Raw genomic sequence first — 11,393 nt, 5'->3', positions numbered from 1 at the left:
TTGATTTGGATTTCCTGCATGGCAGGGGGTTGGACTGGATGGCCCTAGTGTCTCTTCCAACTCTACGATTCTATGATTCTATGATCTTTTGCAGGACCATTTCCAACACTGGAAGGCGAGAGTCTGGGAGTGGGGGTGCCTCCCTAGCCCACCCCTCCAGAACTCTCCGGACCCTAAAGTCAATTGTGTGATCAATGAAACCCCTGGCCCGTGAATAGAATGCTAATGCAGCTATCCGCCCCCCCGAATAGTGCGCACAGACAAACCAGTTTCCTTGAGGTTAACCACAAAGCTGAGGATCACATCCACTGGTATCGGCCACTCTTCTGGCACCCTCATCGATGCCACGAACCTTTGAAATACCCGCCAGCTGTGATGATAAGCAAGCTGGGTTGATGGAGCCAATGACATGAGAATGGCGCGGTTCACCTCTATTCGCCAAGATTCCATAGGTGGGCCGGCACTCTCAAGGGACTCGGAGAAGCGTACGGGGCCAGAGCCCGAAACCTGTCGAACTGAAAACAGGAAATAGTATCTACAATTGAATTAGAGGCCCCTGGCACATACTGATAGCGGAAGACAATGTTATACTTAAGACACTGTAGGACCATGCATCTTATCAATCCCATAACTCTGGAAGACTTGGAGCTTTGCGCGTTCACCACCTGTACCACCGCCTGATTGTTGCACCAAAAGAGTACCGACTTGTTTGAAAACACGTCTGCCCATAGGTGTACTGCAACTATAATGGGAAACAGCTCCAGAAATGTTAAATCCCTATCCAGACCCCCCTGTACCCAACCTTCGGGCCATCTCTCAGCACACCATTGGCCATTCCAGAAAAGCCCAAAGCCATGAGCCCCCGATGCATCAGAATGAACTTGGAGGTCCATTCGCAAGTGCAGCTCAGATCTCCAGAAGGACACACCATTATATCCCCTAAGAAAAGACAACCACACGCCCAAATCCTCTCTAATTTGCTTAGTTACCCTAATGTGATGGTGAGGTGAAGCAACCCCTCTCATAGCCTCATAAAGTCGTGCACTGAACGCCCGTCCAGGCACAATTACTCTGCAAGCAAAGTTCAGCAAACTTGCCAAAGCCTGGAATTCCCTTAACGTGGCCTTTTTCCTGATCATTATGTTGGTTACCTGTTGAGTCAAAGTCTGGAGCTTCTCTGTAGGCAGTCGAGAGATGCCAGCGATACTATCCAGCTCGATCCCCAGAAAAGTAAGTGTAGTGTTTGGCCCCTCTGTTTTTTCCTGGGCTAACAAGACACCCATCTCCTCAGCCAGCTGCTGGAAAGACCTTAATGTGGAAGCACAGGCCGTAGTGCCTGGTTTGCCAGCAAACAGAAAATCATCTAAGTAATGTGTGATTGCTTTATTGCCAGATTTTTGTATTGCACACCACTCCAAGAATGTGCTGAACTGCTCAAATGCGAAACAGGAAATAGAGCAGCCCATGGGCATGGCTTTATCGTAGTAGTAAGACCCCTCAAATCTAAATCCCAACAGATCAAAATCCTCAGGATGAACTGGGAGAAGCCTGAATGCAGACTTGATATCACATTTGGCCAAAAGGGCTCCCCTTCCCAGATCCCTAATCATTCTGACTGCAGCATCAAAAGAAGCATACTTAACTGAGCATAGAGCTGGGTCAATAGCATCATTAACAGACTTGCCCTTAGGGAAAGACAGATTGTGAATTAATCTGTACTCACTTGGTGCTTTCTTGGGCACCACCCCTAGTGGGGATAGGCAGAGAGTCGGTATGGGCAAGGAGGTGTGGGGCCCGGAAATCCTACCCGCCAAAATCTCTTTATGAAGTTTCTCCCTCACTATATCCCTCAATATGTCAACAGATTTAGAATTTGGAGCAAAGCGAAAGACCCTCTCCCCAGAATATGGAATGCGAAAACTGTAGTGAAGCCCTTCAATATGTACATTGCACTACTCCGCCTGGGATATAGGGCCAGCCAGGCGGAAAGCTGGGGGATCTTAATGGGAGTTGGTGCCCTTGGCTCCCTGAGCCCCTCCTGCCAATCTGCTGCACCCTCCTCCCTGCTTACCTTTGAAGCAGGAGGAGTTGGGATGATTTCCCCCACACGATGTGCATCGATGGTCGAACCTGCACACTTACCAGCGTTGTAATCCCAGCACACTGTGGGGCTTTTTTTTATCAGAGGCAGGCCTCGTAAAGGTCCCTTTTGACTGGCCACCGGAAGGGACATAGCCACTGTCACAGTGGTTGTAAGGGGAGGCCAAGTTACATACCATGATGTCAGACCATAATTCTGAATGTTTCACGTTGCAGGGTAAAAGATGAGTTAACTGACTTACGCATGTGAAACTGCTCGTCATAATAGAGCCACGCCGAGCCCTTCACTGAACTATGGCACCTGAGAATCATATCCTGATATTTCAGGAGCTGCCTACCCCCAGAACGGCAGTTGGGTTCTATCTCAGTAAGGACCCCTGCATAGATGGACCAGCCCGCCAACCAGTTGAGGAAATTCCTCTCGAGCTTAGGCCGCTTTAACTGCTCCAGCTCTTTTGGCAGACTAATGACCATGCCATCCCTAACCATCACCCTAGGCTCAGGGTCCCGGAACACCAGGTAGAAGAGGTCAACATACTCACCACTCATTATCCGCTCCTTTGTGGCAGGTAGGAGGTGCTCCCCCAGAGGGGTGGAGACCTCTAAATACGGGCTGCAAGCTGACGAGTAGGAGGCAGCCTGCACAGGACAGATCCCAACAGAGTCACCCTGGCCCACAATGCTCATTGTCCCTACTAAGATAGCGGGTGCATGTGGGACCCCCCGCTGCAGTTGCGGGCTCTGTGGGTATGACCACAGCTGCGAGTGGTGCTTTCTTCTGGAGTGAGTTACCAGACTCCCCTGTATCGCCCCCCATGTCAGCCCCACCAAAGCTTAACTCGCTGACCTGACCATGGTGTTGAGTGCTAGAGGGCAAGCAGTTGGTTGAGCCCACCCCTGTGGGTATGGGAGGCCCATTTTCAGGACCAGATGGCCTTGGTGACCACACCGCAGTGGGCCAAACCTGATCGTGTAACATTGACATACCTGGAGCAGCGGTTGAGATGGATGCCCCTATGTCAACCGTTGACATCTGAGCTGCCCCAGCCTCAGAATTCACTGCCGTATCTGTAGATGGAGCCACAGGCGAAATAGAAGGCCCTTGGCCTGAGTCAGCCTCAGCCCTGCTAGGACCTCGTCCTGCACTGAGCCCTTGTGCTAAGCGATATATATCAGCGAGGGTTAGCTGAGCAGGAACAGCCCCCGTCTGCCCTTGTGGCGCCAACACCCTGTAAATGTTGGCCAATGAAGGCTGATCGCCTGCATTGACTAGTTGGCCCACCAGTGGTTCCAGGGGGACAGGAGGTGCAACACTCCCTGCCTGCCCCACCGCCAGCACTGCTGTCCGCTTGGCCTCTATAGCGACCATCTGAGTGTACAGCTGATCCAAGCGTGCCTCAACTGCATCACCATGCCTGGCCTTTTTGCTGGGGCTATTATGGCTCTTTCGAGCAGCCGGTGCTGGTGTTTTTTTGGGCTTACTCCGAGGCATGATACACCTGGTGGCCCAAATGAAGTAGAAGGAGGATGAACTGCTGGGCCCCACCAAGAAAAAGGGGAAAGTCAGCAGGACGCCCTCCTCGCTTGTCCTTTCGCCCGAAAAATGCTGGAGCCACATGTGTGCAAGCTATTTATAGCTATCCCATCACCCAGCATCCTCTTGAGGTCTCCCAGCCCTCGCGATGATCCCCGAGACTGAGGTGTATCCTATTTCTTCCCCCTCAGCTCTCCTCCCTAAGTCTCCCACATTATTTCTCCCTCAGTGCTGCCACCCTGAGAGCTGCCACGGAAGTGTTGACTCTCCAATGTGCCCCCTGCAACATGACCCCCCTCTCTAATTGTCGGGGGGGGGGTGCCTTCTTTCCTTTATTCTTTTATCCTAACTTTGGAGCTACGACAACCACTCCTTAGCAATCCAACACCATCTTACTGTCACAATTGCAGCAAGGATTGAAGAGATTATTAAAAGCTTTCAATCAGCAACACAGGACAATTTGAAAATCGGTTATAAAAAAACAAAAAAATATAACTTTTTGCAACAGGTATAAAAAAAACATACATGGTAAATTGATGGGAACCCCATAGAACAAGTGAAGCCCTTCAAATATTTAGGACTAAATTTCTCCTCAACTGGATCTTGAAAAAATCACTTCAAAAATACAAAAATAATCGCTATTGTTAACTCCTTACTAAGATTTCATTGGGGCAAAGGCGGCAAACAGTTTCCACCTGCCCTTAAAACTTATGCGGCTAAAGTTGTTGCTTAGATATGCTATGAGGCTGAAATATGGGGATCCAATCCAAAAAATATATTTGGAAACAGCCCAGAACAATTATTTACAAGCAATTTTAGGACTGCCCAACTGAGATCCCCATACTTTGGCTGGAAGCTGGCCTTTGCAGTGTGAAGACTGTATCACACATACATGCCATTAAATACTGGCTGAAATTTAGTAAAGGAATAGGAACAGTCTTTGTACTTACCACTTTTAAAGAAATGCTGAATTATGATAGCAAGACATTTCCATCTGGGAACCAAGAAATTTTACAACATAGGACCCGAACAGACAGGCCAAAATAAAGCAGCTTCAAGTCACTTTGGAGGTATGCTGTTTAAATGACACACACATCTTAAGAGGCCAGAAGCTGTGCCAAAGCTGTGCTCTAATGCTTAGGCTTTGGCGCGGCTTCCGTCCTCTTAGGACGAACAGATCATTTAAACAGCATACCTCCAAAATGACCTGAAGCAGCTTTATTTTGGCCTGTCTGTTCGGGCCCTTATTGATTGGTATGGGATCTCAAGGAACCCTTTGTGTTCCGTAAGCTATGACAGAGCTGTAAAATATCTGAAGTCTCATGTTTTAAAACATGACTTCCAAACAGACTGTATCTCTGTTGGCCTATTGAAATGTGTTCCCTCGGTATGCCAAATTACCAACCCAGATGCCCTACCCACAATATGTAAACAGCATAATTAACTTCAAATGGAGATATGTCTTTATAGCCCTCTAATGTCAATCAATGACCTCAGCTGTGGTTTGTGGGCTTTATCAACAGATCATTTGGGAACAAAGAGTTTGCTCATGGGGATCCAATGCAGTTGAAAACCTAACCCATTATTTACTTGTATGCCCAATTTATAAAGTTATAAGAGGTGCCTTATTCAAAGAGCTAGGACGGGAATCAAACACTTCTGATTCACATTTGATCAATTTTTTTTACTAGGGGACACTGTACTGAAAAGGTAGTTTGCTTTGCCTTTAAAGCATCAATTTTAAGGAGGAAGTTTTGACGGTTAGGTTTTAGGATAGATTTAAATCTATAAAAACTTCTTTTTCGATGATCTTAGCTTTGTGAAGTAATGTTATGTATCTGATCTCTGTGTTTGATTTGAGCCTATAAGGTTAATGTTTTTAGATAGTTTTAGCTATGTGGTGTATTTTTATAATGTATTTGATTTTTTTAATTTTAATTTTTTAAAAATATATAATACAAATACAAGAAATGTGTTCTATATAAACAAATACATTGTTGTTACAATGGAAAGAAAGGGGAAAGAAAGAAAAGGAAAAAAGGAAAAAAGAAGAGAAGAAAAAAGAGAGAAAGAGGAGAAGAGAAAGAGAAAGAAGGCAAGTATAGTAATTCACCTTTTCCAATTTAATAATCTTTCTGTATTTCACAGAATTAAACAAGCAAAGCTATATAATTAATCCTTTCCCAACATTTGTATGCATAAAGTTCTGCATAACAAAGTTTATGCCCCGCTTTGGGTATTTCTTGGTACAGGAGTAAGATCATCTGTACAAGCTTAACACCATATTTCCATAACCTTGTCCCATTGCTTTTCGAAATCTTGATTTTCCCTGCTGTATACATCGTCAATCTATCCATTGTTATCATTTCATGGATTTTTATTTTCCACTCTTCTGTAGAGGGTGTTTCTTTTGATTTCCAGTATTTGGCGTAGACCGTGCGTGCCACTAATATCATATATAGTGTAACATTAATCTGGTTGTACATTGGATTACGACCACAATACTGTATTTAGTAAAAATAACTCAGGGGAGAGAGGGAGGTTTATTTTTAATGTATATTGCATTATTTTATGTATGTTTTCACAGTATTTTTTTAATTTTTTCACACTGCCACCACATGTGAAACATGGTTCCTGTTTTTTCCCTAAACTTCCAGCATTTACTTTCTGAGTGTTTTTTCATCTTGGCTAATCTGGAAGGAGTTAGGTACCACCTGTGGAAAATTTTTAGGTAATTTTCTTTTAATGTGTTACATTTAGTAAATTTCTGGTTATACTTCCACGATTGTTCCCACATTTCTAGGGGTATTGGTCTTCCTATGTTTTCCATCCATTTTACCATGGAGTCTTTAATGGTTTCTTCCTTCAAGTCAATCTCTAGAAGTAATTTATAGGTTTTCTTAATAAAACCTTTTATCCCACCCTTGAGAATTTTATCAATGCTTTTTATTTCTGTTTCTATTCCTTCACTTTTATTACCTTTGTTGAAGTCTTCTCTTAATTGTAAATAATGAAACCAATCAATTATTGTCCCTTCTTGTTCTAGTTGTTCTCTTGACTCAACTTTAGTTTCTCCCTTTATGCCTGTTAAAAGTTCTTCATATTTAATCCACTTATAGTCTCCCTGGAATTTCTGGAAGGCTTCTTGGGGAGAAGCCCATCGTGGAGTTTTGGAGTAAAAAAAAATTCTTATGGGCTTTCCAAACTGTAAATATTGCTTTCCTTAAATAATGAGAATTAAATTCTTTGTCTAATTGGGGGGTATCGTAACATAACTGTTCGTGCCATCCTGATTTCATCTTAATTCCTTCTAGGTCTAACAATTTATGATTATCTAACAGGATCCAGTCCCTTATCCACAAAAGTGTGCATGCGTTGTAGTACAATTCAAAATTGGGGTGGCCCAACCCCCCTTTTTCTCTTCTATCTTGCATAACTACATTCTTAATTCTAGTGTTTTTTTCCCTTGCCAGATAAAGTTTGTCATGTCTTTTTTCCAACTCGTAAATGGTTTTTTGTTTGTCAATATGGGCAGTGTTTGGAATAAGAAAAGCATTTTGGGTAGTACACACATTTGTATTGTAGCCATTCTACCCAGAAGCAAGAGCTATTTATTATTCCAATTGTTTAGGTCTTTTTTGATCTAATTCCAGGTGTTATCATAGTTGTTTTTGTAAAGGTCCCGATTTTGGATAGTAATTGTTATTCCTAAATATTTGGTCTTGCTCACTATTTTAATTTTGTTTTTTTTCCATGAGTATGTCAATTTCACTTGATGTTAAATTTTTGGTTAAGATTCTGCTTTTGTTTTTATTTAGTTTAACCCCTGCTATATCACCCAATTCTTTTAAAATTTCCTCCACTTTTTGGATGCTTGTTATCGAAATAGCAAGGAAAATTACGACATCATCTGCATAAGCCCACAAATGATATCTATGATTCTGAATAGTTGGGACTTTGATTTCTTTCTCATTCTCGATATTTTTAATCAAAATTTCCATGGCCATTATGAAAAGGAGAGGAGAAAGAGGGCATCCCTGGCGTGTTCCTTTGGTGATATTGCAGTATTGTGTTCTTTGTACGTTTGCCAATATCTGGGTCTTTTATGGTTTGTAAATATTAAGTATCTACCACAGATTACACATTCTGATTTTTGTCTTTTATTTGGATTTCTTTTTTATAATGGCTTATGCTACACAAATAAATTTACTTACTTACCTACTTACCTGGATGGAAAACCATCAGGGAATACCAGGGATCTTATCTGAAGTGCTGCAAAACTGCTGCCAGGCAGACATAACAACACCAGGTCAGATAAAACCTTCAATCTAGTTCACTATAAGGCAACATCTCATATTCATATGTTTTAGAGTGTGTGTGTGTGTGTTTTAATACATAAAATATATTTTAAAAGTTGATTTCTACAAACCTGTGTTGTAGACACTCAAAGCTTATTCATCATCCTACAAAATACAAGTCCTTGGGATTTTGAATATGATATATCACATTAAAATCATGGTTCTACTTATATTTGTATTTAGCTTTCATTGCATTAAAAATCCAGTTTATTCATGATATAAGAATGAAGATGTATCAAGACTTCCTGTAGCTTAATTTTCTGATCATTTCTGCTGAAAAACACTTTTTATAAAGATTAACAAGTAAATCTTCAAAAGTGCCAAATCTTGTATTCCAGTAAGTATCATTTAGCTGGAAACTTCTGAAAAATGCATCCTCTGTTCTTTAAGGCATGATAGGAATCTATTTCTGTGTGTTTATCTGCATCTGTAAGATGTTCCTATCCCCACAATCTAGAAAGAAAATGACTCCTATTCTATTGACATTTTACTAACAAGAGTGTGGGAGGCTCCTATAGATTCTTGCTTCAAGCCCTCTCTTACAACACTGTTAAATTGGCAGATTAACTTTAGAAATCTGTCTTCTGATCCTCATATTCTCAGTGCACCTATCAGTTCTTGTAGCTGTCCAAACTACAGCTATTCAGGCACGTCCCTTTTCCCCTCCATCTGCCGATACTAGCCCCCTATTGTCTTCTACTGCTGATCTTCCAAGCTCCACCCCCATTCCAATGGAATACACATTGACTGTTGCTATGGACACAACTTTTCTCTATCACACCTGCAGCTTCCTTCCAGACTTCCTTTAGGCCCAACAGCAGCTCTAGGGGACTTCCCTGTTGTACCCGAAAAGGTAGAGTGGAGAGCTCCACTGGATTCTCTCCTAGGGAAAATGGTGAACAACTCTGCTTGGCTGTCACTGCTGATATTATGGAATGTGCCGAGGGAAACAGAAAGTTCAAAGCCACCACACAGTTCTAAGTATGCTTCCTATGAGGTGACCATCCCAAGGAAAGTGATGCCAAGATATGGACATCAAGAGACCCTAGAGGTCACCTATCATTTGCAGATTGAGGGGAAAGGCCGTATGGTGCACCTCTGGCAGAAGAAGAGTTTTATTCCTAAAAACTTTCCAGTTTTCACATACTCTAAGCAAGGAGAACTCCAGGTGGACTATCCATTTATCAGCACTGACTGTTTCTACCAGGGCTATGTAGAGGGAGAGCCTTCTTCTTTGGTCACCCTCAGCACTTGCTCAGGAGGATTTAGGGGTTTGTTTCAATTAGAAAATAACACCTATGAGATTGAACCTGTCCAGGCATCTCCTAACTTTCAACATGTAGTGTACCTATTGGAAGAAAAGGAGATTGATGCCAATATGAAGTGTGGACTAACAGAGGAAGAACAAAGTCGTCAAGAGGCCATGTTACAGGATGCAGAAAATCTAGCCAACAAAACTGTTTCTGGAAGAGGCTGGTGGTTGGACACTAGGTATGTGGAGATTGCAATTGTGGTGGGACATAATCGATATGTAGATTTTGACAAAAATGAAACTCATATTCTTCTACTATTTATGGATCTTGTCCATTCAGTAAGTTCAAGGTATGATCCACTTTCTGTTCAGTTAACTTTAGTTGGACTGGAGATGTGGTCAGAGAATAACATAATAACAATTAGTGAAAGTATATACAGTACACTTGATACGTTCACTAAATGGAGAAGTGCATCACTACTTAAACGTCTAGAGAATGATGTTGGCTATTTATTTTTATCTAAACCTTTTTTAGGAGTAGGTGGGTTAGCCTACCTAGGAACAGCTTGTAGCAATGAGAAGGGATCTGGTCTTGTATCAATTTATACCTATAGTTTTTCTGAATATTCTATGGTGTTTGCCCATGAATTAGGGCACAATCTTGGCATGAAACATGATGACAGCAACTGTAATTGTGGTAAACAAGTTTGTATTATGAGTGAAGCTCTCACAAATGGTTACAAGTTTAGCAACTGCAGTCGGAATGATTATTTTAAGCGGATGAACTCAAAATGCCTGCTACTTCCCCCAGATGTTGATAAAGTTATCAGAATAAAGTACTGTGGAGACAATATAGTGGAAAACGAAGAAGAGTGTGACTGTGGTTCAATAGCTCAGTGCCAGTTGGATCCATGTTGTCAGTCTGGTTGTAAAATGAGACCAGGAGCCATTTGTGCTTTTGGAAAATGCTGTGTGAATTGTAAATTTATTCCTGCTCAGGTTGTGTGCAGAAGAAACATAAGTGTCTGTGATCTTCCTGAGTATTGCAATGGGTCTTCACAGTTCTGTCCAGAAGATGTTTATGTACAAGACGGTGCCCCATGCAATGACAAATTACACTGCTATCATGGGAAATGTATTACTATAAATGACCAATGTAAAATGATGTTTGGAGCCAGAGCCATAGCTGCTCCAGAAGGTTGCTACAAGAGGATGAATACTCGAGGTGATCGTTTTGGCAACTGTGGCATTATAAATGAAACATACACAAAATGTAGAGCTAAAAATGTTTTGTGTGGCCGAAAGCAATGTCAGAGAATTTATGACTTAGAGTTTTTGGGGGATCACCAGACCGCAATTCAAACAGTCGTTGACAATAACGAATGCTGGGGTACTGACTATCACTTTGGAATGGACTCAAGTGATGTGGGAGCAGTGCATGATGGCACTCCATGTGGCACTGGCATGATCTGTTTTGATCATAAATGTGAGAATGTATCTCTCTTGAATTATGACTGTGACTTTGAAAAGTGCAATCAGCATGGAATATGCAACAGCAATAAAAATTGCCACTGTGACTATGGCTGGGCCCCCCCCGACTGTATAGAGAAAGGGTTTGGTGGGAGCATTGACAGTGGTCCTCCTCCACGACAGAAGCGTAGGCTTATTTTGTCTAAGGAAGAAAAATTATTTAGCTATATATTTCTCCCTCTTGTTGCAATTTTTTTTTGTATTATTATTGTTTTTAGAAATGAGTTGATATACCAGTATACAAAACTGAAGAAAAGAATACAGTCAGCCAGGAAAAAAGACAATGAAATGATGAAGAGGAGCTCAGATATGAGAGCTGTACGGTTGCGAATGATGCAAAATGCATAAAAAACATATGCAACAGTATTGTACAAACATGCATTTAAGTGTGCAAGATTTTAGTATTTTTTTAAAAGCTAGTTCTTAATGGAATTTGTATCCAAGACAAAATGATTTGTAAAGATTTTGATTTAATGAATCGGGAAGAAATCCTCCATTATATACTGGGTTCTGTCTATCCCATAGCTCTGATGATTTTCCTTCTAGTCCACTAGTATCAATCCTCTAAAATGGGACAGTATATATTCTGAGCAAAAGACTTTGTTTCCAGTATGAAAAT

The 11,393-nt window shown here is 41.8% G+C and overlaps 1 protein-coding gene across 1 annotated transcript; it reads left to right on the top strand.

Annotated features, from left to right (window-relative positions):
* Positions 1 to 8,884: 8,884 nt before the first annotated feature.
* On the top strand, positions 8,885 to 11,122 carry LOC121919010 (disintegrin and metalloproteinase domain-containing protein 21-like). Its single transcript, XM_042445172.1, has one exon. The coding sequence runs from the start codon at positions 8,885 to 8,887 to the stop codon at positions 11,120 to 11,122; it is 2,238 nt and encodes a 745-aa protein (XP_042301106.1).
* The last annotated feature ends 271 nt before the right edge of the window (positions 11,123 to 11,393 follow it).

Source organism: Sceloporus undulatus, chromosome 1 (assembly GCF_019175285.1).
Source record: "Sceloporus undulatus isolate JIND9_A2432 ecotype Alabama chromosome 1, SceUnd_v1.1, whole genome shotgun sequence".
NCBI lineage: Eukaryota > Metazoa > Chordata > Lepidosauria > Squamata > Phrynosomatidae > Sceloporus > Sceloporus undulatus.
Note: the sequence above shows the minus strand (reverse complement) of the source record. Positions and strands in the feature narration are given on the sequence as shown.

Coding starts and splice junctions, on each gene's coding strand:
- LOC121919010 (XM_042445172.1), top strand. CDS start 8,885: ATGGTGAACAACTCTGCTTGGCTGTCACTGCTGATATTATGGAATGTG.